Source organism: Mustela erminea, chromosome 19 (genome assembly GCF_009829155.1).
Source record: "Mustela erminea isolate mMusErm1 chromosome 19, mMusErm1.Pri, whole genome shotgun sequence".
Lineage (NCBI taxonomy): Eukaryota > Metazoa > Chordata > Mammalia > Carnivora > Mustelidae > Mustela > Mustela erminea.
The window spans coordinates 18604524-18628062 of NC_045632.1; the positions used below are offsets into that span (position 1 = coordinate 18604524).

At 53.7% G+C, this 23539-nt stretch overlaps 3 protein-coding genes across 7 annotated transcripts; all 3 read right to left on the reverse strand.

Annotated features, from left to right (window-relative positions):
• Positions 1 to 1257: 1257 nt before the first annotated feature.
• Positions 1258 to 6538, reverse strand: FFAR3 (free fatty acid receptor 3). The gene is given in 4 exon segments (XM_032323714.1): positions 1258 to 1855; positions 1858 to 2805; positions 3043 to 3091; positions 6497 to 6538. Coding segments are annotated over 2 exon segments (1032 nt in total). The 5' UTR covers positions 2795 to 2805; positions 3043 to 3091; positions 6497 to 6538; the 3' UTR covers positions 1258 to 1760.
• Positions 6539 to 6679: 141 nt separating this feature from the next.
• On the reverse strand, positions 6680 to 9237 carry FFAR1 (free fatty acid receptor 1). Its single transcript, XM_032323723.1, has 2 exons — positions 8336 to 9237; positions 6680 to 7915 (listed from the first exon to the last, which is right to left on the reverse strand). The coding sequence occupies exon 2, from the start codon at positions 7594 to 7596 to the stop codon at positions 6697 to 6699; it is 900 nt and encodes a 299-aa protein (XP_032179614.1). The 5' UTR covers positions 7597 to 7915; positions 8336 to 9237; the 3' UTR covers positions 6680 to 6696.
• A 2115-nt stretch (positions 9238 to 11352) lies between these two features.
• Positions 11353 to 23027, reverse strand: CD22 (CD22 molecule). Of its 5 annotated transcripts, none has more exons than XM_032323606.1 (14): positions 22797 to 23027; positions 20463 to 20536; positions 19866 to 20246; positions 18421 to 18738; positions 17029 to 17295; positions 16654 to 16917; positions 15388 to 15645; positions 14922 to 15185; positions 14577 to 14840; positions 13306 to 13402; positions 13077 to 13152; positions 12781 to 12905; positions 12488 to 12647; positions 11353 to 12174 (listed from the first exon to the last, which is right to left on the reverse strand). In XM_032323606.1, exons 2-14 carry the CDS (start codon positions 20512 to 20514, stop codon positions 12043 to 12045), a joined length of 2658 nt encoding a protein of 885 aa, XP_032179497.1. In that variant the 5' UTR covers positions 20515 to 20536; positions 22797 to 23027; the 3' UTR covers positions 11353 to 12042. The 5 variants fall into 5 exon arrangements, with proteins under 5 accessions (XP_032179497.1, XP_032179498.1, XP_032179499.1 ...); XM_032323607.1 differs by having other exon boundaries at positions 12488 to 12572; positions 22797 to 23026; XM_032323608.1 differs by lacking the exon at positions 17029 to 17295.
• Positions 23028 to 23539: the final 512 nt, after the last annotated feature.

Genomic DNA, 23539 nt, shown 5'->3' on the forward strand with positions numbered 1-23539 from the left:
AGACTTATGTTTTTATTAAGTTCTTAGCTGTCACCAGGGCTGAGTGCCTTGGGACAGAAGATGAGTCACAGTCAGAGAGACAGCGCATGCCTCCATCTCGGCGCTGAGATAATGTCTCTCCCCTTCCATCTGAAACCCAGCCCTGCACCCACAGCCAGCTGTGGTTCTCCAGTGACCTTCACCCCAGGAGAAAAGCAGATGCTAAAGACGTTCATATTAAAAGCCCTTGCAGTTCTCAGCCCAGCCAGCTGCACACAGTAGGTGCACAACAAATGTTTTTGAACTAGAGCAGAGTGAGTACAAACAGGTGCCCGTGTTGCTCTGGTCGCCTTGCTGGTAGAGGAGGCTCTAACCCACGCTTTCTCATGCACCACCCCTCAGTAGGAAAGGAAAGCTTACTAAATGGTCCTATCTTATAAAAATAGCTCTTAAGAACATACATCCATCTGTCTTTGAAGTCAACTGTGCTGACTGATAAGCTTTGTTTTTTCGAGTGGGTTTCTAATAATAAGGGAAGAGGACTTAGCAACAGCCGAGCTGCTTTGCATGTCATTCCAGTTGTCCTCATGGCCTGTTTACATCTGTCCTGGGCAGACTGTCTCGCTGGCTCTGGAAGCCAGACTTGGCCCCCTCTCTGCAGATGACACAGCTGGAGGCAAAAGAGGAGAATGGGTGGGGGACATGGGAGTCGGGGTCAGCTAATTCTGGCCTCCAGGCCTGCTGCAATCACTTACGGACTGTAGGATCTCAGGTAGGAGATTTCAGCTTCTTGGCCCATCCCTTCACCTGCAAAGTGGGAATAATAATAGTATCTTCTGTGGTTAGTGAGAGGATGGAAGAAGCTAGTGGGTGAGGCCAAGTCCTTCCCATAGAGTAGCTGTTACTTTTATTCCTCCGACGCAGATCCTCTCCTGACATTTAGGGATTTTAGCTCTTTTCCTTCGGAGTCTAGGTGTTTTATGCTTCCATGCACCAATCCCATTTGGCCTAGATATACCATAAGAAAAAGACAGGGTGGCGGTTGAGCATCCAACTCTTGATTTCTTGATTTCAGCTCATGTCGTGATCTCAGGGTTGTGAGATCAAGCCCTGTGTCAGGCTCTGCACTGGGTGTAGAGTCTGCTTGAGATTCTCTCTCTCTCTCTTTCTGCATCCCCCCCAGCCCCACTTGCACGTGTATGCATGTTCTCTCTCTCTCTCAAAAATAATAATAATAATAATAATAATAATAATAATAATGAAAGACCATTCTCTTTTACTTGCTACCAGATTTATTTAGGTAATTTTTCTTCTATTATTTTCCATAAATGTCCCCGAAAATCTGAATTTACTGAACAATGGAAACTTTCTGGAAAAAATCCGCATGAGAGCAGGATGCTCCCTCAAGCCTGGGGTTTTGTGTACCCACTCTTGACCTGCGAGTAGGAGCAGCTCTGGAGGGTGACTTCTTCCCCCTCCTGTCCCAAGCCACCAGGCAGCTCCCTCAGTCCCTGGTCACTGCTCTCAACTCCTCCTTTACCTTCCAAAAAGCATGGGAGCCGCCCTGCTGCCATGGGAGGTCATTTTTCTCCAGAGCATGCTCTCATCCCGACTGTCTCCCAGGGCTCAATCCACAGCTTCAGGGGTGGGGGGCAGAGGGGGAATATAAAAGGAGGGCAGTTGGGTGAGGCCGAGAGCTAGGCTTGGGTGAGCATCCTTGGGGAGGCTGGATGCCTGCTCCGTCCCAGCTGTATCAACCCCCGGCTCCCCCATCTCACTCCCTAGTCCTGCCTGACTCCAGCTAGGAACTGCCTGGCCACTGCCAGAGTCCGCTCCCTGTTCCCTACGTTGGACAGCTCCCATGGCTGCCCCCCTCCTCACTCTTCTTTAGCTTCATGCTGCCCTCCTGCTTCCAAGGGCCCCTGCCCCCCGTCAGCCTTCTCAGCAGCTCGTGAAAGTCAGCCTGGAATCCGGATGATGAGAAGTAGTAGACAAGGGGGTCGACACAGGAATTCAAGGTGCTAAGAAGCAGCACATAACTTCTCCACGCTGGGCTTTCACCCTTGATGTAGCCCACGACATGAGACACGTTGTAGGGCCCGAAGCAGACAAGGAAGTTGAGCAGGGTGGCTGCCACAAGCCCAACCACACGCCGCTTCCTTCGGTGGTTGGTTCCCCTGCTGAGCACCCACACCAGGCGGCCATAGCAGTAGCTGGTGATGAGCAGGGGCACCCCAAAAAGGACCACAGCCATCTCCAGCCTGACGGGGAGGAGGACAGCCAGCTGGGCCTCCTCGAATTCCAAGTAGCAGGTGCTGTTCGTAGTCTGGCTGTAGGAGGAGTTCCCTGAGAATTCGATGACGTAGACCACACTGCAGTGAGCACTGGCCAAGAGCCAGCAGGCCCCGCTGACCAGGCTGGCCTGTCCAGGCCTGGGCCGGGCCTTGTACCATATCGGGTAGGCCACGCTCAGGAAGCGCTCAATGCTTACAGTTGTCAGGAAGAGGGAGGTCAGATAGATGGTGGTGAAGAAGAGGAATCCAGAGAGGGGGCAGAAGACTAAGGGCAGGGGCCAGTGCATGGCACTGGCGGCCTCCACCATGCGGAATGGCAGGAAGAGCAGCAGGAGCAGGTCGGAGAGGGTCAGGTTGAGCAAAAGCACGTCCACGGCCACCGGGCGCCGCCGCAGCTTGCCCACGAAGATCACCAGGGCCATCATGTTGAGGGGGAGCCCCACGATGAAGGTGAAGAGGTACACGGAGAAGTAGAGCCAGTGATCGCCGGGGAAGAAGGACCATTTTGGACTTGTGCCCATGGTGATGGCCACTGGAGAAAGAGACAGCTAGATGGAGGGGACAGGCTCGGGGGTAGGGGGACTTCATGCCCCGTGCCAGCAGCATCTCAACCATTGGCAGGGAACACCCGCCCCTCCACGCAGCCCCTTCATGCCCTCTGATGCTTTCTCCAAAACGGTAAGCCTGCCTGTCTTCCTGGTTGTACCCTATTCCCTGTCCCTTTCCACCAAGGGGCCCCCTCCCAAGCCCCTCAAGGCCCCATGCTTACCTGCTTATTTGAGAACTCAGCTGCTCTGCGCCCAGCTCTTTGCCAGCTTCTGGAGAACAGTGTAAGTTAGCTATTATCTGGCAGAACTGATAAAGACCCGTGACATCATTCACCACTGAGCAATCGCACAAAAGATGCGTTTAGCTCCTTTATCAGCTCCAAGCCAGTATAGTATGCAAAATGAGGAGCAAATTCCACTACTCCGTGCCTTGCTCTCAGGCTATCTCCGAGGGGATGCCTGAGACAACCCTGAGCCAACCTCATCTTCCCCTCTGGATCCCCCACCTGATTCTTATTTGCTTCTCTGGAATGGCAGCTATCTAATTTGCCTAATAAGGGCAGGCAGCCTAAGGCAGTGATGGGGAGCCTGGGGATCTGGAGCCAGTGGCCTGGCTGTGCTGTCAGCTCTGTCACTGACTCTGATTTCGGGCAAGTGACCTAAACTCTGTCTCCGCTTCTCCATCTGCAAAGGAGGGACCATCCCAGTACCAATTTCATAGGGTTGTCGTTAGATGAGAGCATTAGTATGTCAGGGGCTGAGAAGGGAACCTGGCGTGTGGTGGTGGGTACCTAACAGATGGTGGCTGCCATCATCCCGGTCACTGGTGTGGGCTTGTCTCCGGGGTGATGGTAATAATGAGAAGACTAATGATGGTAATGATGATTTAGGGGTCACATAATCAGTAGCAGACACTCTGCCCATGAGGGCATCGCCATTCTGTCTTCGGGCTCCTCGGTGGTGACATGACTCATTCCAGGCAACACAGCTTGTTAAGGATCACCCCTGGGGTTCAAACCCCAGTTCTGTCTGACTTCAGAGATTATGGGTTTATTCATTCAAATATTTATGGAGTACAGTGAGATAACCCTTTTATGCCCGCTGGAATGGCTATAGGCAAAAAATCGGACAAGATGGTTGGCAGGACGCTAAGGAGTGGGAATCCTGTCATACGTTGCTGGTAAGAATATGAAATGGTAAAGTAACCTTGGAAAGCAGTTTCTTAAAACAGTTAATATCAGTTTACTGTGTGATCCAGCTCCACTGCTTCAGCAGTGTTCACAATAGCATTATTCATAATAGCCAGAAAGTAGGAACCCCCCCCCCGACCGGTAGTCCATCAGCTGCTGAAAGGATGGATCGTGGCCTATCCCTACGATGGGATACTATTTGCCCGTAAGATGGAATGAAATATCTATGAGTACTAGAACCCCAAAAACATGCCAAGTGAAACAAGTGAGACATAAAAGGCCATACACTGTATGTTTCCATGTATATGAAATGTCCAGAATGGGCCAATTTGTATCTATAGAAAATAGATTACTTGTTGCCCCGGGGACTTAGGGGGATTTACTGTAAATGACCAGGGCGGGGTCTTACTGGGCAGATGAAAATGTTCTAAACTGAATGAAAGTGAGAGTTGCCTACCTTAGTAAATTTGCTGAAAAGCATTGACTTGTACACTTAAAATGGGTGAATTTTATGAGGTATCGATTTTATCCCAAATAAGTTGTTGAAAATAGTTTTTGCTGTCGTGGGTTTCATGGGAGTGAGATCTCAGGGAATGGAGTGGTCAGAGGGTAATAAAACCTCAGCGTCACAAAGGCAGAGAGCCATGGTGGAAGCACTTAAGGCAAGCAGAATGACAGGTGCACGGACTGACCTGCTGGGAGAACATGTAGGAGCCTTCGGGCTTAAGGGGCAAGGGTCATGAGGGTGCTTGTGGCAGATCACATGGGGTTTCAGGGACCCTAAATTCCACCCTTAGAAGGAGCAGGTACAATTCTCCAGAAGAAGTGGTCCAGAAGCAGCAGGTGCTCCCAAGCGGTGGGAGAGAGAGCGGTCCCTGGCTTCCTGGGAGGAGGGGAGTGAGGCCACTTGGGCTAGAGGTCAGCTTACACTGAAATTCGTTGGTCTCACCACTGTGCAGGGAATAAACTTGTTTCTCACTTCTGCAGAGCCTCAGGCAAGTTTCATAACTTCTCTGGTCTGTTTTAGTTATACAACAGGAAATAATGTTTTCCTTGGAAGGCTATTGTGAACCTTCATTCATGCAGTAAACATTGAATGAAAGCCTGCTATGTGCCAAGCTCCCCTCTAGGTGCTGGGAATATATCAGCAAATAAAATGCCTTGCCCTTGTGGACATTTATGCATAAAAAGAAATAGCTTGTATAAACTGGTTCGTGCATGCCAGGTATGCAGCTTGACTTCCTGTGTCTTATATGTCCGTGGCATTATCGTCTTTAAAGGAACAAGTCTGTTTCCTGCACCTCGCCTCATCAGAGCAGATGCCCAGATGTTTGTCTCCTCCATGGCCACTCTCCTCTACCCACTCTCTCACAGATTGAGGGTGCCACCATTCACCTTCGCAAAGTGGACCACAAGGACAGGCGTTCACCCTGATACCCAGTTTTTCAAATGCCCCTGCTCTTTGGAGGTCCTGCCTTGAAGTATCGCATCCCACATCCACCCTTTCCTTGCTGTAGGGCCTTGGGAACATTTCTTTTTTTTTAAATTTTTTAAAATAAACATATAATGTATTATTAGCCCCAGGAGTACAGGTCTGCAAATCACCAGGTTTACACACTTCATAGCACTCCCCATATCACATACCCTCCCCAATGTCTATAACCTCTCTCTGCTCCACCTGCTCCCCTCCCCCTGGTCACCCTCATTTTGTTTTGTGACAGTAAGAGTCTCTTATGGTTTGTCCTTGGGAACATTTCTTAACCTGCAAAATGAAGATGGTGATAAGACTTGTTCTAGGACTGTAGCTAACTTACATAGTGCCTCTGTACAAATGAGGAAAAGGCACCCCCCTCCAGGTGGCAGCACCCTCCACCAGGGTGCACCGCTTGAGGAGTAAGCAGCAACTTTGTTCAGATTAGAATAACATATTCTTTCCTTCGGATGGAAACAGCCCCATGCCAGGCACATGGCCTGGTGAGCAAAGCTCAGGTTAGAGTTTAATCAATGTTTGCCCCTCTGCCTGGCACCCTTGTGCAATGAACCACCTGCCCATGTGTACAGCAGCTGCATGGCCATATCAAAGGATTGTGTGAAATGGGACACTTTTAAAGTGCTCGATGTGGTGACTGTCACGTCTCAGAGACTCTGTGTTTGTTCATGACTATTTCTGGTGTAGTATTTTTTCTCGCTGCTGAGGCAGCTTTTCCTACCAACTTCCCATTCACAGATCGAATGGTGCCCTCTTGTGAGTTCCAGATGGTATAACAGCATCAGTATCTTGCTCCTGCGTCTTCTCTTACTGGGAAATTTAAACTGTTCTCTCCAAGGAAATATTTTGGGAGTAGCGTCTCCCAAAGTGTATCATCAGAGTGGCATTTCCTCTATATTGGAAGAAAACTTCCATAGCACTGGCAGGTGGGGCATGAGGAGAAAAGAGACAGGCAGAGGTAGGGAGTCATGCTGATGTGTACAGACACAAGCTTACCTTCTTGCTGTGACCTAGCTCCCAGCCTCTGTTCTGCCCTCCAGCTGGGATGCAGTCTTCTGCCAGGCTCAGTTCTTTCCATAAGCAGGTCCAAGGATGCTCCCAGTCCACGCTGCCCTGCAGTTTCTTTTGCTCTGGGCTCCAGGGGCCCAGACAAGCAACCAGCTCTCTTCCATACCCCTTCTCCCCAGCAGGGGCTACTACTTCTGGGATGTCCCTCCTTTTGTTCTTGCCACACTTGTCACCCTCCCGGTAGCCCCTCCCAAGTAGCCAGTCACCAGCGGGTTGAGCACCACACTCCAAGCCCCTGTGATGAGCCCCAGTTTCCGCCAGCAGCCTCCCATGTTGGGGCGCAGGAAGCCAGCCACATTGGAGGCATTGTAAGGTCCTAAGCAGAGCAGCAGTGTGAGCAGGGCCCCCCCGGCCACCCAGGCTGCCCTTAGCTTCCGTCTGTGGCTCAGGCCTGAGCGGACCAGTGCCCGAAGGCAGCCCACGTAACAGAAGGCTGTAATGCTCAGAGGCAGGAAGAAGAGCAGGAGAGAGAGGCTGAGGCGAGCGGGGCCCGCTGAAGCTGGGTCCCAGGCCTCCAGGCAGACTGGAGAGCCATTGACTGGTGTGTTGATGCCCAGGGAGCTGGTGGTATTGTTCATCCAGCCTCCCGGAGCCTCCAACCCAAACACCAGCCCCAGGTGACAGAGGACAAGGGCCCATATGGCCGCACACACCCCCCAGGAATAGCACGGTCTCCGGGCAGCTTGGTAGCCCAGGGGGAAAGCAGCCCCTAGGTAGCGGCCGACGCTCAGGGCAGCCAGGAAGCCCCCACCGGCATAGAGCGGAGCGAAGTGGGCAAGAGCAAAGGCAGGACAGAGTGGGGCCGGCAGAGGCCAGGCACCCAAGGCCAGGGCCTCCACCGCCTTCAGGGGCAGAGAGGCTGCCAGCAAGAGGTCAGAGCAGCCCAGATGGAGGGCATAGACAAGGCTAGGGGTGAGGCGGAGCCGGGCGTGGGACACGGCACCCCCAATGGCCAGGGCGTTGAGTGGGAAGCCCAACGCAAAGGCGGCCGCATAGAGGGCAAAGGAGAGCTGCGGGGGCAGGTCCATGGGGCCGGGGCTGGCCTCCACGCTCCTGAGCTCTACTTCCTCCCCACCCTTGGATAGGCCTGGGGTAAGGTGAGGGGTGGTGCTCGGGGGCTCCTGGGGTCACAGACTGCTCAGGGTGTTAGAAGTCATCTAGTGGGATGACAACTATCTCAAGCAGAGAGGCCCATGAGAGAGCTGGTGCCAGTACGACGGTGAGTCTGGATTCGAAGTGAGGACGGCTCGCCCTCAGTCCTCTGCTTCTTTTCCACCATGTCCTCTCTTAAAACACAATGGAAAGCGTGCACGTCCCATTACAGGAAAAGCCTCCTAATTTCTGAGACTGGGGAGAGAAAGGGTAGAAAATTAGTACATAGTTGGGCCCCAAGGGGTGTATGTTTTTCCTAGGATGGGAAGTTAGAGTCCTGTGTCCACTCCCCACCCCCACTTCTCTGGGAAGGGAAGCAGCTGCCCCCCTCCTCCCAAAAGGGATGGCTGAGAGTCTGCATCGCAGTCAGTGAGGGTTGCAGGCAACTCCTAGTTGGGGTGGTGGGTGGAGGGAATGTCAGGATTTGGGTAAGGTAGAGGCTGTGGCCAAGGGCAGGCACGGGGGGTGGCAGGGCAGAGCCTGAGGGGAAGCCAGGTCCCATCAGTGCCAAAGGTAATGAGCTTAGCCAACTTCGGGGGCACCCTAAGTGGGTAAATGGAGGAGTCTGGGGGAATAATCGCCATGGAGAGAGGAGCCACAGAAAGACGGACTCACCTCTTGGCATTGCCAGATGTCTCTGAGGCTCAGGAGTCCCCCTGGCCCGGCTGAGGGAGGGTGTCCGGGATGGGCAGTGAGCCGGAAGGGAGAGGAGGGCGGGGTGGCAGGCCATTAGCCCGAGGCATCAGCAGCCTGGGTGAGCAGCTAATGAGGCATCTCGAGCAGGAGCTGAGGCAAGGAGGTGAGGGTCCAAACAGATGATGCAAACACAGGAAGGGACAGGGTAGCAACCAGGGTTTTGCCCCTAGGCAGCAGGAGGAGTGTGTAGCTAGTCCCTTAAAGGAGCAGGGTTGTCGGGGTACGACCAGAGCACAGCTCAATCCCACCCCACCCCAGCCCGTTCAGACCTGCTCTGGGCACTGTTTTCTCTCCTCCCAGATGAGCCCATGGGCAGGCCCTGGCTAGTGGGCAGCACTCACTCATAGGTAACAAGCTTGGGTGACCCACACCATATCCATCTGGTGACTGATGTGGGGACGATGAAGTCATCATTCCAAGGTGTTGCCTCTGCGACAGGCTGTGGGCGCGTTTTGGGAGGAGAAGGTTTTCCCTCTCCTCTGCCCTCTGGCTCAGTGACAGTAGTTTCTGACCCTGCCTTCTGGCGCTGACGGGAATGGGGAGGAGGACAGACCAAGGATGGGTCTCCTTTGGTGGCACGAAGGTGCCAGGCTTCTCTCTGGGGCACATGGAGGGACACTGAGCGGCTCTCAGTAAAGCATAGATGGTGCAAGACTCCAGCTGCCTGCTTCGGTTTCTTCTCAGCCTCTCAGAATTTAGCTGTTTACCCCCTACTGGGGTCACCCTGCCTCTCTAGGAAGACCCGAGTGGGATTTAAAATGGCCACAGCCTGTCTCTATGATTCTGTCTCTCTGTCTCTGACTATGCCTGTCTCTCTCTCTCTCTCTCTCTCTCTCTCTCTCTCTCTCTCTCTCTGCCTGTCTGTCTCTCCCTCAAATGGACAAGACAGCCTCTCTCTGGACTTTTTTTTTGGGTGTGTGTGTCAGTCATCAGGCTGCCACGTTCTCCCAGATTCCACGTCACCCAGGACGAGATTCGCTAGTGGTTTCCCGAAGTGCTCCCCACCAGGCTTCTGGTGGAGGCAGCAAGGGATTCTCAGCATACCAACCACGGCCTCCAAAGACACGATTGGATCCCCGTTTTCTACTTCATTCACTCAACTGAGTCTTGGTTGCCTCCCTTCCCTGTCCTACATAGGTGGTCCAGCACCTCCCCTGGACTGTAGAAGAACTTGCCATCTGTGTTTAATATTTTATCTTCGGAAACTGACAGAACCCAGGAAAAGTCAAAAGAAGGGCCATTTCACCTCCTGTAACAAGCATTTGGAAGAAGAGAAAAGCAGGTTGTGAGGGGGAGACCCTGGATCTTCAAGATCTCTGCCTCAGCACCATGCCTCTGCCGGCTCAGGTCTCTGCCCAGTGTCACCTGAGGGCCTTCCTCAAACCCTCTCCAGATGGGTCCCTCCCCCACTCCAGTCTATCTTCATCTTACGCTGTGTTTATTCCTAGCATTCATGAGTCTGTGATATCAGATTTGCTGGCTCCTCTGCTGGGATGTTGGTCAGTGAGGCCCAAGATTTCTGTCTGCTTTATCCTCTGCTTGTTGTGTCCATAGTAGGACTCAGTAAGTGAATGAATGGCTGGTTGTCTGGGCCCTGAGAGGACAGGGTGATCTGGGGCCGTGTGGATTGCTGCCTGGGTTCTGGAGGCCCTGGCTTCAGAGCTGTCTGAATTCTGTTGGCCTGTTGACAGCCACATCTCTCGGTCAGTTGGTCACGAAGTAGGTTAATGTCGGCAGCTGGGCTCAAACAGGAAGGCAGGGCACATGCTGGTTGCCAGGGAGCCCGTGCCAGGCCTCATCAGGTTCAGGGCTGCCTCCAGCTCCTTAGAGGGGATCATGCCCTAAAACCTTATGGGTACCCTAGACTAGAGGTCCCCAAGATGAGGCTGATGTCCTTTCTTTTTTGTACCCCCAACAACTGCTCTATACGGGATGCTGGACAAGCTGACAGGTGTTCGGTAAATTTTTCCTGAATACACAGTTGAATGGGCGAATGATCCTGGACCTTATTCTAGAGACAGAAAACCTAAACCCTTACCTTCTGCCTGAGACAGTTCTGGCTGTCCCCCCTTCGTCCAGAAGGGCTAACTCACACTGGGGACAAAGTGGATTGGTGGGGGAAATGAGTGCCTTGTTCTGGCACAATTCCAAGAATGACCAGAACGTCGTCTGCTCAGAGAGTAGATTCCGGTCTCGAGCAGATGGGAAGGGAGCACAGGGGAGGAAGGTGGAATTTGTGCAGCGCCCACCACGGGCCAGGAACTTGCGTCCCCTTGTTTCTGCTTTTAAGAATAGGTGGAGAAAGGTCAAACCTGAACATGGTGGGGAAACTGGGAGGACCGAACTGGAAAGTCCGAATTAGCGAACGTGACAGGGAGCGGGTAAAGGTGACGGTGGGTCAAGAGGCAAGTGATGAGATTTCTCAAGGCAGCTGGCTTTCGAGAAGTTCTTGGGCAACTGTGGGGTGTGACCAAGCTTGGCAGTGGGACTTTTGAGAAAAGCTGCGAGTGATGAATCGGGTTCCCCTTCTTACATTCTTCAAGAGTGGCAAACAAGATGGCAATCTGGTTTTTAGGGACGTCAGGCTGTTGTGTTAGGTTTCTGATAAGTGACTCCAATATATGTCCTCACTTCCTGTCTTGAGCTGCCTGCCGCGTAGGGGGCGGCATCTCCATTTTGCAGATGAAGAAACTGAGGCTCAGGTGGGCTGGTGAGCTTGCCCAAGATCACTGAGCTTGTTAGCAGAAGCGTCAGGACTCAGACTCGTGCTGGTCTGCCTGCAGGGTCAGTGCACCCTTTGCAACACGACAACGGACTCCCCAGGCTGCTGATTTGACCTTGAGGTTGCCTCAACCACTTTCCCTTCTCCCCAGGTCCCACGAGGCCCTCCTGCATCTCCCCATTCTCACTCTCACCCCACAGATGGGAATCGTTCATGGGTTCTTTGAGGTGGTATCTGAGCCATCTTTATTATGCAGCTCTGTGTGTGTTACACGTCTGTCCACACCAGTGTATGTCTCAGCCCACCAGACCCCCATGGGGAGGGGCTGCAGCAGCGTAATGGAATGCCTTGCCGACCCTTGGAGAACGCAGCTCAGGACAGCCGCTCTATCCCTGTGCTTTGCCCCAGAGGCAGAAATTAGGCACAGGACCAGTGAGTGCGGCTTTCAGAGCAGGAGTGAGAGGTCCAAACGGATGGAGAGGGAAAGGAAAAAATACAGTCACAAGCTGACCCCAGCAGGGATGCCGGCCCGCTGGGGATGGGGTTTGGGGGTGGGGGATGGGAGTAGGCGGCAGGTGGCCAGGAAGGGGCAGGGGGATGTGTGCAGTGCAGGATCGGGATTTAGAGGACTTTCCCAGTGGGAAGGAGAGCAGACAAGGAAGGTCTTTGGGAAGGTCAGGGTCACCAGCATGGAGAAGGAAGCCCATCCCTGGGCCACATACGAAGTTCTGGGCGCTGACCAGGGCACGAGTGATGGTGTGTGTGCGCGCGTGCGTGTGCTTGGATGTGGAAGGGAGGTTGTGTGGCTTTGCAGCTGAGCAGCAGGGGTGGGGCCAGCTCCTCTGTCCCTGGTCTCTCCCTCTGGTCTCTTCCTCGGTGCCTCTGCTCCAGTGGGTGTGGCCCCTCAGTGCTTGAGGGTCACGTATTCCACGGCTTCCTGGGCCTGAGGCCGCTCCCCCACCCCAAGATGAACCAGCTCCGAGTAGTGTATCCCCTCATCTTCTGGACTGTTTGGAAGCACGTTCTCATAGTCGCCCTGAGAAAGCCACACAGTGTGAGGTGGGCCTCATGGCCGCCGGCCTCCCGGTCTGTGTCCCCGGCCTTCTCCCTCCCTGGCTCCTCCAGAGGGTCCAGGAGCCCGAGCGGAAGTCCTCTTGCCCCCATGCTGGTGCAGTCAGCATCTCAGACTGGGCCATCCACCCTGGCTCCCACCACACCTGTGTCTGAGCAGCCCCCTGCCCCCCACCAGCCCTTGCCACGGCAGAGGTCGCCAAGTCCTTCCGATCTGGGGTTCCCAGCTGAGGCCAGGTCCCCCTGCACCCCCTCCTTCCCCAGCCCAGTCCCCTTACCACTCGACACTTCTTCAAGACAGAGTAAGTGACGGTGTCATCCGTGTTTGGAGAAGGTCCCTCTGTCTCCAGGGTCCTTGCATCTCTGAAGGAGGGTGGGTGGATGGCCGCAGATGAAGACTTTTGCGTGAACTCTTCCTGTTTCGAACTCCCCGAGCCCCTGAGAGCACCCCAGAGCGGAGCCTGGCTCATGGGCCTGCCGCAAAGAGGGCAGGCAGGACACGAGCCGAGCTGTTCCTCCCACAGCCCTCCCTGGGTTCACGTGTCCCCATCCCAGGACCCTCACTCGGTACCCAGTTCTTGGTGTGTCATTGTCGCCGACAGGAAAGCGCAAGGCAGCATAACTGACGGCATCTTCCATCACAGGATTGTAGCACCCCAGGGAGTTGGGCTCTTCGGAGAGTGGGGCCCTTCTAACCTGGGAGAGAGACAAGGCCTCAGCTTTCGCCACTCCTTTCTCCACCCGAGTCCCCCTCCCCTGGCCTCTGACCCCTGACCTCCCCTCCGACTATGCTCTGCATCCCCCCTTCCCTCTGTTTCCACTTGACTTCTGAGTCTGCCCTCCTGGTCATCTTTTTCCATTTCTTACCTTTTGCTTCCTCACAAAGAAGCTCTGGCCACTGGAACTTTCCTGGAGCCCCTGCTGGCTCCGTATCCTCTTCCAGCTAATAAATAAAGCCCCACTCTGTGAGGATCGGGGAGTGGGGACAGGACCCCTTGCAGTGGGCATGCTGGGGGGGCTCCAGGATGGCCAACCAGAGTCACTCCAGGAAAGGTATCAGGGAGAGCCCAGGATGTGGCCCTTGGGAGGAGCTTACCTTCGCTGAAGCTTGACTCCCCAGAACGCCAGGAGGAGGGTGGCCAGGCAGAACCCCACTCCCACAGCCACTCGCCTGCCGATGGTTTCTGGGCTGTCTGGTGGGAGAAGGAGTAACCATGAGTTGGGGATACTGCTTCTCGGATCATGGCCAGCAATGCTTTGTAACATTTGCCCAGGAGGCATCCTCAGCTTCTCTGCATGGCCGCTGTCATTGCATGGGCAACTTCTCCATACGCAGGGGCCAAGATATAGAAAAAGGAAGAAGCTGACCCCTGCCCACTGGGGCCTGGGTGGGGGAAGGGCTAACTTTCAGGAAAGCACCTGTTCTGTGACAGACACAGGTACACACTGGACACACAGTACAAGCTACAACTTCTTTAGCGGCTGCTTGGCCATACTTATCAGAACTTCTCCTGCAACTGTCTTTCAGTGGGACCAGAGCTGGAGACAGCGCAGGGCTATGGGGAAGGCTCAGGGTGGATAGGGTTTATCGCTTCTGTGCACGGGAAGACAATGACAATGCAGCCCTGAGGGGAAAAGGCAGGTCTCCAGGGTGTCTGCAAAGTGGAGACCCCAGACACAGGTGTTTATACAATATGTCGCATTTCCAAAGTTCAGGCATCCAGCTTTGCAGGCCACGATCCTCTAAATCTAAAGCCATAGCTCCACGTTTAATCTGAAAAAGTCAATTAAATATCTTCCCTATTGTTTCCAGACTCTTTATACACCCTGTATGTATATCCACACATGGATATAGCACAGTCTCCGAGTGGTATTGTTATGTGGGAAGAAAAGAACGTCCAAGACAACGTGTGCACGTGATGGAGGGTGTACAGACATAGACCTACTTATGGTATTGTGCAGAATATGGTATTGTGTACAGAATAGTTCTGTAATGGCATTCAACCAGCTGCCAGTGCTGAAGGCCTTCAGAGAGAGGATAGAGTCCTCAGGGAGAAAGAAAGGAGAGGTGTCTTTCTACTATTTACTTTTTCATGCTATTTTATTTTACCTTATCTTTAAAAAAAATACTGAAATCTCAAGATAAAGATGAGCAGCCTATCAGGGGTGAGACAGAGAAAGACAGAGCCCAGGATGTCTGGCAGGTAGGGGCAGCCCTAGAGGGAACCCTCCTAGAAAGAGTCGGGAGAAGTCTCGAGAGAAGGAGGCAGACAGGTGAGCCTGTGTGGGGCAGGAAGTGACCTGCTGGGCCACCCCACAGGATGGCGGGGGAGGGGCCAGGAGAGGAGGGGCCAGGAGGAGACTTACAGTAGACAGTGAGGGTGCTGGGGGGTGACTGGACCCTGCCCAGCTGGTTGGTGGCCTCGCACCGGTAGGCGCCTGAGTGCTGGATCTTCACAGGATCCAATCTCAGCATCTGATCATAATGGTGGAGGTTTTGGTTTTTCCAGTCAAACCAGGTGTACTGGAGGACAGGAGGGTTGGCATCATTCTCACACGTCAGGATGGCCTTCTTCCCCTCCATCACTTGGTCCTTCGGGCTGATGGCCACATGCAGCATCCTTGGTGCATCTATAAGGAGAAGCAAAATCAGGATCCAGGTAGCTGACCATGGGCTCTTCGGCCTGTCTCCAGCCCCAGCCACGCACTCACACAGCACTTGGAGCGTCCTGGCCTCAGACATGGTCTGACCTATGGAATTGTTGACAAAGCAATTGTAATTGCCAGCATCTTCTGGAGAGACGGAGTTGAAGCTCAGTTCTTTTCCTTCCTTCAGAAAGATTCCATTTTTCTTCCAGAAGAAGCGGACGTCTCTGGGGCGGCTACTTGAGAAGTTACATTCAAGGCGGACTCGGTTCCCAGAGCGAATCTCAGAAGAGGGGATGATCTGCTGGACCCTGACATCCTTGGGGGCATCTGGAGAGCAAGGGCCTCAGGCTGGCCTCTTGGGTCCCTTTCCCTCTTCCCGTCCCCATGATTTCCTCTCCCCTTGGCCCTGAGGCCAGATTCTCAGCCCTTAATTCTCTGTGAAGGTTCCGGCCCAGGCCCCAGACCCCTCGCCCTGAGAGCCCATATCACAGCTGGGCTACCTCTTGGGTCCCCTTGCCCAGTCACTCACACTGGACATCCAGGTTGACAATGGGAGCCCACGAACACCACTGGTTACATGCTGCACAGGTGATTGGCCTGGGGTTCCAGGCAACTTTTTGAATTATCAGCACCTCGTGTGGTTGTTTCATCTGAGAGCCTTGGAAGTTCCATACATATTGGGTAACTCTGGGATTGCTGGAGCTGTAGTTACAGGACAGGGTCACAGTATCTCCTTCTTGAATCCGCGTGGGGTTTTCAATCACTGTGGTTACCTCTTTGGGAGCATCTGGGAGAAAACCAGACAGATGGGCGAGGAAAAGTCTGTTGTCCAGGCTACCTTTCCCAGGGCCTTCTCCACCACGCCCCGCCCCAGCATATCCCCTGCATTCACACAATTCCTAAATCAACCAAAGGAAGGCTTGTGCTTCCCTCCTGGGTCTGTACGAGGACCAGAGCCCTGGCTGTGGTCTGAGGCGTGGTGACTAGAGCAGAGCTCAAGCAGAGAATGCATGGGGTATGCAAGGTAGAAGTGCCCCGTCTGTGGGTCTCCTCGGGGGCCTGGGGCACAGCGCTAGTCTGCTGTAGTGCAGGCATTAAGGGGGGAGGGGGGAGTGCGGAGCACAGCCCTGGAGCCGGATGGGCTGAGAGCTGAGTGATGGTGGGCTGTGGGACTCAGTGTGCTCTCCATCAGATGGGGTCCTAAGAACACCTGACCTGGTAGAGTCCCTGCCAGGGGGACCTGGGATGAAGCCCTCAGAGAGGAGTAAACAGTCTGGAAACGTGGCTGTTGCTGCTGCTTCACACACCCACTGTCTAGATGTTCAGGGTTCGAGCATCCCCATCAGAGTGAGTATCTGACTCAGACTCGGACATCTCGGGGTCCAAGGCTCAAACTTAGGGATTCTCTTGGTCCCGGGCTTGACTGACGGACGAGACTGTGCTAAACAGGGTCTGACCTCTGATGAGAGGCGTGAGACATTTTGCTCCAGTTCTCGAAACTTCAGGCCCCCTTCTGGAGCTCCAGCACTGTCTAAGTGACACCAAGTTCTCCGCGTCCCTCACGGGCCCTGGCATCTTGCTGCTCATTCATTCAGCAAACATCTACTGAGCACCTGTTACGAGCCAGACCCTGTTCTGGCGCTGGGTATACAACTCAGAACAGTAGTGAGGCACCTGCCCAAGGAGCGTACGTGTCGGGAGACCCCCTGCTTGCCAGGGGGATCCAGGACTCTCCTTCACCCCATTGGCCTGCCTCCTTCTCCCGCTAGATCCCAGAGGCTCTGTGACTACTCACACTGGACGTCTAACTCAGTCTCCTGGCCAATTTGACTAGAACCAAGTCTGTTTTCTGCCATGCATGAGTATTTCCCAGCTTGGCTGAGGAGAACCGCTGGGATCTGGAAGCTCTTGCTTGTCCTTCCCGGCACTGCCACCCCGTTGTGATACCAGGTGTAATTGGTTGGAGGAGGATTGGCCAGTGACATACAAGTCATCACTACTTGATCCCCCTCCTTAGCTGTCGAGGAGAAGATCTCAACCCTGGAAGGTTCTGGAGCATCTGCAGAGGCAGAAGAGGGAGGTGAACAGAGGCCCCTGTTGCTCCAGGGCCTCGGTTCCACGCCCTGCTAACTCCCTGCCTGCACCACCCCCCAGCTCCCAGGAGGCTCACAATACACTTGGAGGACCACTGCATCCGACCGTCCTGAGCCTACGTCATTGAAGGCCTCACACTGGTACTTTCCACTCATCTTCTTGGTCACAGAGAACAGAGTTAGCGTGGATGTCTTCTGCTCCCTCAGCTGGGTGCCGTCTTTGAGCCAGGCTACGTTCCGGACCTCTGGGTTGCTGCTAATGACCTGGCACGTCACGGTCACAGACTCTCCCTCTGTTACATTGACTTCTTTGGGACTGCCCTCAATCTTCAACTTTGGGACATCTGGAGGAGCAGAGGGGCAGCGGGAGAGGGGGGCGGAGACTTCTCAGAGGGGGCCACGTCGGGTGGGACGTTACAGGGCTTTGATTCAGATAAAGCAGCGGCCTATACATAGTGGGTGAGGGTGGGCGGAACTTGCTGTCCCCCTTGTCAACAAGGGTGGGCTGGTCCAAGCACCTGGTGACTGTCACCAGACTCCTAACCAGTCTCTGCTCTGTGCGCCACCCTATAACCTGTTCCCAGAGTTCTGGTCTCCACCAGCAGTCAGCTGTCTTCCTGATCCTGTCAATCAGACTTGGCCCCTCCCCTGCTTGAAACTGCTCAGTGGATTCCCCATGCAGAATAAAATCCAAAACTGCACTGCCACCCACCAGGTCTGGCGTTGGCCCTCCTTTCCTACTACTTGGCCCCTTGGACACAGGTCTGAGGCTCTCCGGCCCCTCACTCTGACCCAGGTGCACCAAGCTCCCGCCCCCAGGCCTTTGTCCTTCCCCTTTTCTTTTCCTGGGATCTTCTGGCAAATAGCTGCCTGTCTCAATCTTTCCCTCCACCCAAGCTCACTGTCCTCAGAGAGGCCTCTGTCCCTCCCTCTCTCTGTCCGAGCCCAGCTTTGCTTCCCTCTAATACACTTATCGCTGCCTACCCTTAAGATCGGCATTTCTTTGTTAATCTAGTCATTGTCTGTCTTCCCCAGCTGCAGCGCTAGCTCCTCAGTGGGCAAGAAGAGGCCTGGCACCTAGGAGGCTCGTAGTAAATATTACTGAATGAATGAATGAGGCATAAACAATGATGTGAAGACATTTCTTACCCCGCGCCTCCTCCACCCAAGGGAAGCAAAAAACCTAACCACATGATCTCAAATTCACACCATACCTCAAGGATATTATGTTATTCTCTTAGACCAAACCAGATGCTAAGACGAAGCTGTTCCCCCAAAACACTGGGCCTAAGAACGGGGGTGATGGAGGGACATAGCCCTGGCGGGACCTTTCCCAGCCATGGATGTCCCCGGACCCATTACGCGTCCTTCCGTGTCGGTACCCGCTACCCTTGGCACACTCTGAGGTGGAGGAGAAGAGACAAGACCCTCATCCTTCCCCTGGGGCCCTGGGGGGGGGGGGCACTCACGCTTCACATCTAGCAACACCGTTGCCTTGGAGAGCATCTGCTCTGCTTTGCCGTCCCAGAGCTGGCATGTCAGATTCTTGCCGTGTTGCGTCCACCGCGGCTGGAAGGTGAGCTTGCTCTGGGTGGAGATAGTCTTGGTGGTCAGGGAGGTCAAGGTGATGGCACGCTCCTTCAGGGACCCTCCAGGATCCCCTTCCAGGGACCACTGCAGCTGGATATTGTACCCAGGGCAGGAGAAATTCAGCAAGCAGGTCAGAGTGGCTTCCCGGAACTCCTGGATTTCTGGAGGGAGCTGAATTTGAAGTGGAAGCGGGGTCTCTGCAAGAGAGTAGGGGCCAAGCTGGAGGCCTGGGAGACCAGGTGCCTTCCTGCCGGCCTCTCACCCCTGGCTATAGATGCCCTGCCCCCAAATAAGCCCTCAGGCCCCCTTGCCAGTCCCTTCCATCTCTCTCTTCAGGCCTGCCTTTCTCTGCTTTGCATCGCTTTTGCTCAAGGTCCCGTGATCCCTGCTTCTCCTTAGGAATCCCGTTTTATATTTTATGCTTAACCTCGTTATCCTTCCCTGATGTTTGCTCTCTAAGCATTTTCAAGATCGCTCCCCTGCCCTGGGACAATTTTACCAGATTTGGTCACCATGCCTTTCCTGGCTCTGATGACAGACCTGCATTTGTAACGGCCTCAGTGCTGGGAGGCGCCCAACATGGCATTCCTTTAGGGAACCCCCGGCTCGGCCACCCCTACGACTGACGGTGTGAAGCTACATCCCTCATCGCAGTGTAGGGCTACTGGGCTTAGACCCCTCCAGCCCCTGCACTTTGAAGAAATAGGCTATGGGGCGGAGGTCCCAGGCCTAGGTTTTATTCGTCCCTGACCTGTGTCTCTTCTAGACATGGAGGCCTGATTAGAATGAATTGCCAATATTAAGGAACTGGGAGAATTCACTCAAACCAGATTTCCATCCTCCCTTGAAAAATCAGGCAAGCAGGAGCACCTGGGTTGCTCAGTTGGCTTAAATATCTCCCTTTGGCTCAGGTTATGATCCCGAGGTCCTGGGATCCAGCCCCGCATCAGGCTTCCTGCTCAGTGGGAAGCCCGCTTCTCCTTCTCCCTCTGCCTACCATCCCCCCCGCCCCATTTGTCCTCTTGTCTCTCTCCCTCTAATAAATAAATAAAGTCTTAAAAATAGAAAGAAAGAAAAATCAGGCAAACTGGAACCCAGATTCTAGCTAGGGTGGGAGCTGAGGGCCAGGTTCAATGCTTGAGGAGAGACAGGTGCTCAGGCTTTGGGCTCCATTATCTCGGGCTTGCCCGGGTCACTCACTGGCAGCTCCTGCCTGGCCTCCACAGGCAGCCTGGTTTGCATCCCCTGTCCCAGGAGTTGGGGGTTTCCCACCTCCCTCCTTGCCAGAAACCGAGGCAGAGGCCCCCATCCCCCAGGGCCTTACTAGAGACATTGAGGTCTATTCTCGCCATCCATTTGGAATTCTTCTTTATCATCCTCAGCCCCAGCCAGCCATCGTCTTCTTCCAGTACAGGGTTGATGTGTATGGTGCAGTTGGATCTTTGGTCTCCCAGGAACTGAACCCTCTCCAGGGGATCAGGACGCTTCCAAGGCTTTGTGTCGTTATACAGAATGAACCCCTCGAAGCTCTTGGTGGCTTCATCATATTTATAGTTTCTGTACACGATCAGTTCTTCCAGCTCATCTTTACTCCCAGAGTAAACTGTGTAGGTACAGGGAATCCAGACGCAGGCCCCCTCCCAGCTGTAGAGAGTGTGGGGGTGCTCAACCCTCCATTTAGATGAGTCAGAGAAGGCCAAGTATTCTGGAACCCACCACAGTGATCAAAAAGCATTATTGAGGGACATAAAGAGCTTTCAAATGAATAATGAATCCCCTCTGAAGCTAGAGGGAGAGAGGAAGGTACACAAAGAGAGAAGTGTACACACACACACACACACACACACACACACCCTGTCTGTCCCCACCCTCCCCAACTCTCCTCCTTTTCTAGCTCCCACAGACATCCCAGAACCCAAGCCTAGACCATAGTCCTTACCAAGGAGCAGGAGTGAGGGGCCGAGGAGATGCATGGTGCTGTGTCTAAGCAGGAACCTGGGCCGGGAAGAATTTGTCTTTGAGCCGTCTGGTCACTTACTTCTTTCAGATGACTTTCTTGCTCACCCACCAAGCTCCAACCCCTCTTCCCTGATCCCAGGAGGACCACATTGGGTTACATGGCAGGAACTGAATTCTGGATGTTCATGGGGCCTTTTGTGGGCATGCCATGTCTATTGTGTCAGCCTAAGAACTCTGTACAGAGAGCCTGCCTTCCTTCCTAGCCTTCCTTCCTTACTTCCATCCAACCAACCAACCATCCATCTACTTATCTATCCTTCCTTCCCTCCTTCTTTCCTTCTTTCCATCCATCCATCATCCATCCATCCATCCATCCATCCATCCATCCATCCCATCCTTCCTTCCATTCATCCATCTGTCCATCCATTCATAATTTTATAAACTTCTTGCCCAGCTCTCAGTCTTTGAGTGGCACCAGACCACTAGGTCGCCTTGAATCCCAGGCCCTGGGTAACTTGAAGCTCACCTTGAGACAAGTAGTTGGAGGGTTTTATGTAGGGCAGAACCATGCTCAAAACTTGATTTTAAAGACCAAGAACAAAATTACTCTAAAACGAATAATTAAGTGTGATTCCAGGAGAACATATAGAGGGGACTGAAAGAACTTAGGAGAATGTGGTCCAAGGGTCCCACTCAGAGAAGCCTGGTGGCTGGGAAGAAAACATAAATCAACCAGGTGGGGACAGAGGTCATGCTTTGGGTTAAGACAATGACACGCTAGTCCCAGCCAATTGTTGCCAGTTGGGAACATGGAGCTCAGTACTGCCTGACCTTCCAGTTTTAAGAGAAGTAAGAAGCCAGATTTTCATGTGAAATGTCCTGCTTTCAGAAACAAACAAACACGGTGCTGGCCAAACCCAACCTATCTGTGGGCCGGAGGCAGTCAAGGGCCCCCAGTTTGCAGCCACGACCCGTCTGTCTCTCTTTGAGACACTAGTGAGCTTCTCCACCACCTTACTAGACTTTTACATAGAGTTACATTTACAGAGAGTTAAATTTAAGTGCCAATTTGCATGGCTGGGCCCCTCTGTGCTGGTCCCTCTGGAGTTAGCAGGATGTGTGACAGAGTGTGTCTCCGGTCTCAGTACAGACCTGCACCCATCCCACCTGCGCAGCCAACATTTCCCACGCACCAAGGGCCCCTCACCCCCTCGGGCTGCTCATCTTCTCAGGCTGCGTGGCTCGTGCCAGCTGCTGTTGGGGGCCCAGTACCCAGCATGGGGAAAGCGAGGCCGCTTGCTGAGCAGGAAGGGGGCCTGTCCCCAGGAGTAGAGGCTGTGCCAGCCTGGGCTGGGCCTAGGTTAGGAGTGAGGACTGTGAATGCGGGCAGACTCTCCAGGCAGAACAGATGCCAGCTGTGCGGGCGCTAACAGTGCTACACACAAAAACGTCTTCAAGGCCACATCCACTTGAGAAAACTTGGGTTAAAAAGGTAAATCAATTCCCAAATGTGTGTCTTTTTGGTCCCTTTCATCAGCTGGGTGCACATCATATGTCTCCCAGCATGGGGGCCAGAGTACAGTCCATTGTCCCACACTTCTTTAGTCATGCGACTGATTTTACTTTTCAGTCACAGGACTGATTTTGGCAAGGTCGCAGGGTCAGTGTTTTGAGGGATGCGCTGGAAGTCCCTTTGTGTTTCCACAAGAGCTGTGGCAAGGGCTAGAGCCCCCTCTCTGTGGCAAAGACTAGCCTCTAGTAGCTGGACACTTGCGCCCCATCTGCCACCAGCCGCCCTCATGGGGGAATGGCTTGAGGACACCAGGACGAGTGGGAGAGGACACGCCTCAGAGCAGGGCTGTGTGCTCACCCCCAGCAGCTCCAGGCCGTCTCTGGGCCATAAGAAGTGGGACCACAGACCTAGAACTGGAAGGCTGCTGAGACTAGGCAGGAGGCTGGTGGGGGGGGTGGCAGAGATAGGCATTAGGCACAAAGGCTCAGCATAAGGTCACACTACCAAACCCCTGGTCTCTCAAAACAGGCCAGTTGAGGGCCTTGCCGGATCTCAGAGCCAGCCTCCCCGAGGCCATTCTTCCCTCCCGGGGAATCTGGTGACCCATCTTACTCTCAGAAGACCATCAAGCCCGTCAGCGGCCATGCTCAAAGACAGGGGTCTGTGTCCTGTTAGAACACAGACAAGAAGGAGGACAACTAGCCACTGTGCTCCCAGGCCTGGCACACAGAAGCTGCTCCACACTGACTTGCCGAATGCAAAAGACAGCAAAATGGTTTTTACCTGTTTCCTCGTGTCTTCCTTCTTCGGCGACCCTGGGCGCATCTGAGAGTGAAAGGGGAAGCAGAGTGAAGGATTTTCACCCTCCTCGGCCACACCCCCTACCCTTCTGTGACTCGCAGGGCAACCAAGAGGCATGGCGAAGTGGAGAGGTGGGAAAAGAGGGTATAAGGGCCATGTGGGTCAGAGGCAGATTGGAGGGAACACTCGAGTACCCACGGTCAGTTTTTAGTTTCAGTATGTGGAGTTTCTACATCAGAAAGTTAGAGCTAGTTCCTCCACCACTTCCTCCCCATCCAGCTCTCAGGAAACGCTGATAATTCAAGCCAGGCCGTCAGAACTGCCAGCCTGCTCCTAAAAGGCACAGGGCAATCTGAAAATATTTGTAGTTTAGTACTACCATCCAGTTATTCTCATTCCCATGCTTTTCCTCCAAAGGCAAGAATGGTGGGGCGTCTGGTCACTTACCTGGATGCTTCAGCAGCTCCCAAGGGTTGAGGGAAGAGCACACAGGTATCAGGAAGAAGAAAGGTAACTTACATGAAGTTACATGAAATGTTAGTGAACGGGCAAGTCATGAGACTGGAACCTTTCTATATGGTCGGGCTTCTAATCAGTGTCTTGAGACCAGAACCAGACATCAGGCAGAGCCGTCCAGATCCTACAGGGATTTGAATAGGTAAGTCTTTGAGGAATCTGCATCCTGACATCACCAAGCTCTACTGACTGTCACCATTGAGAAGGAA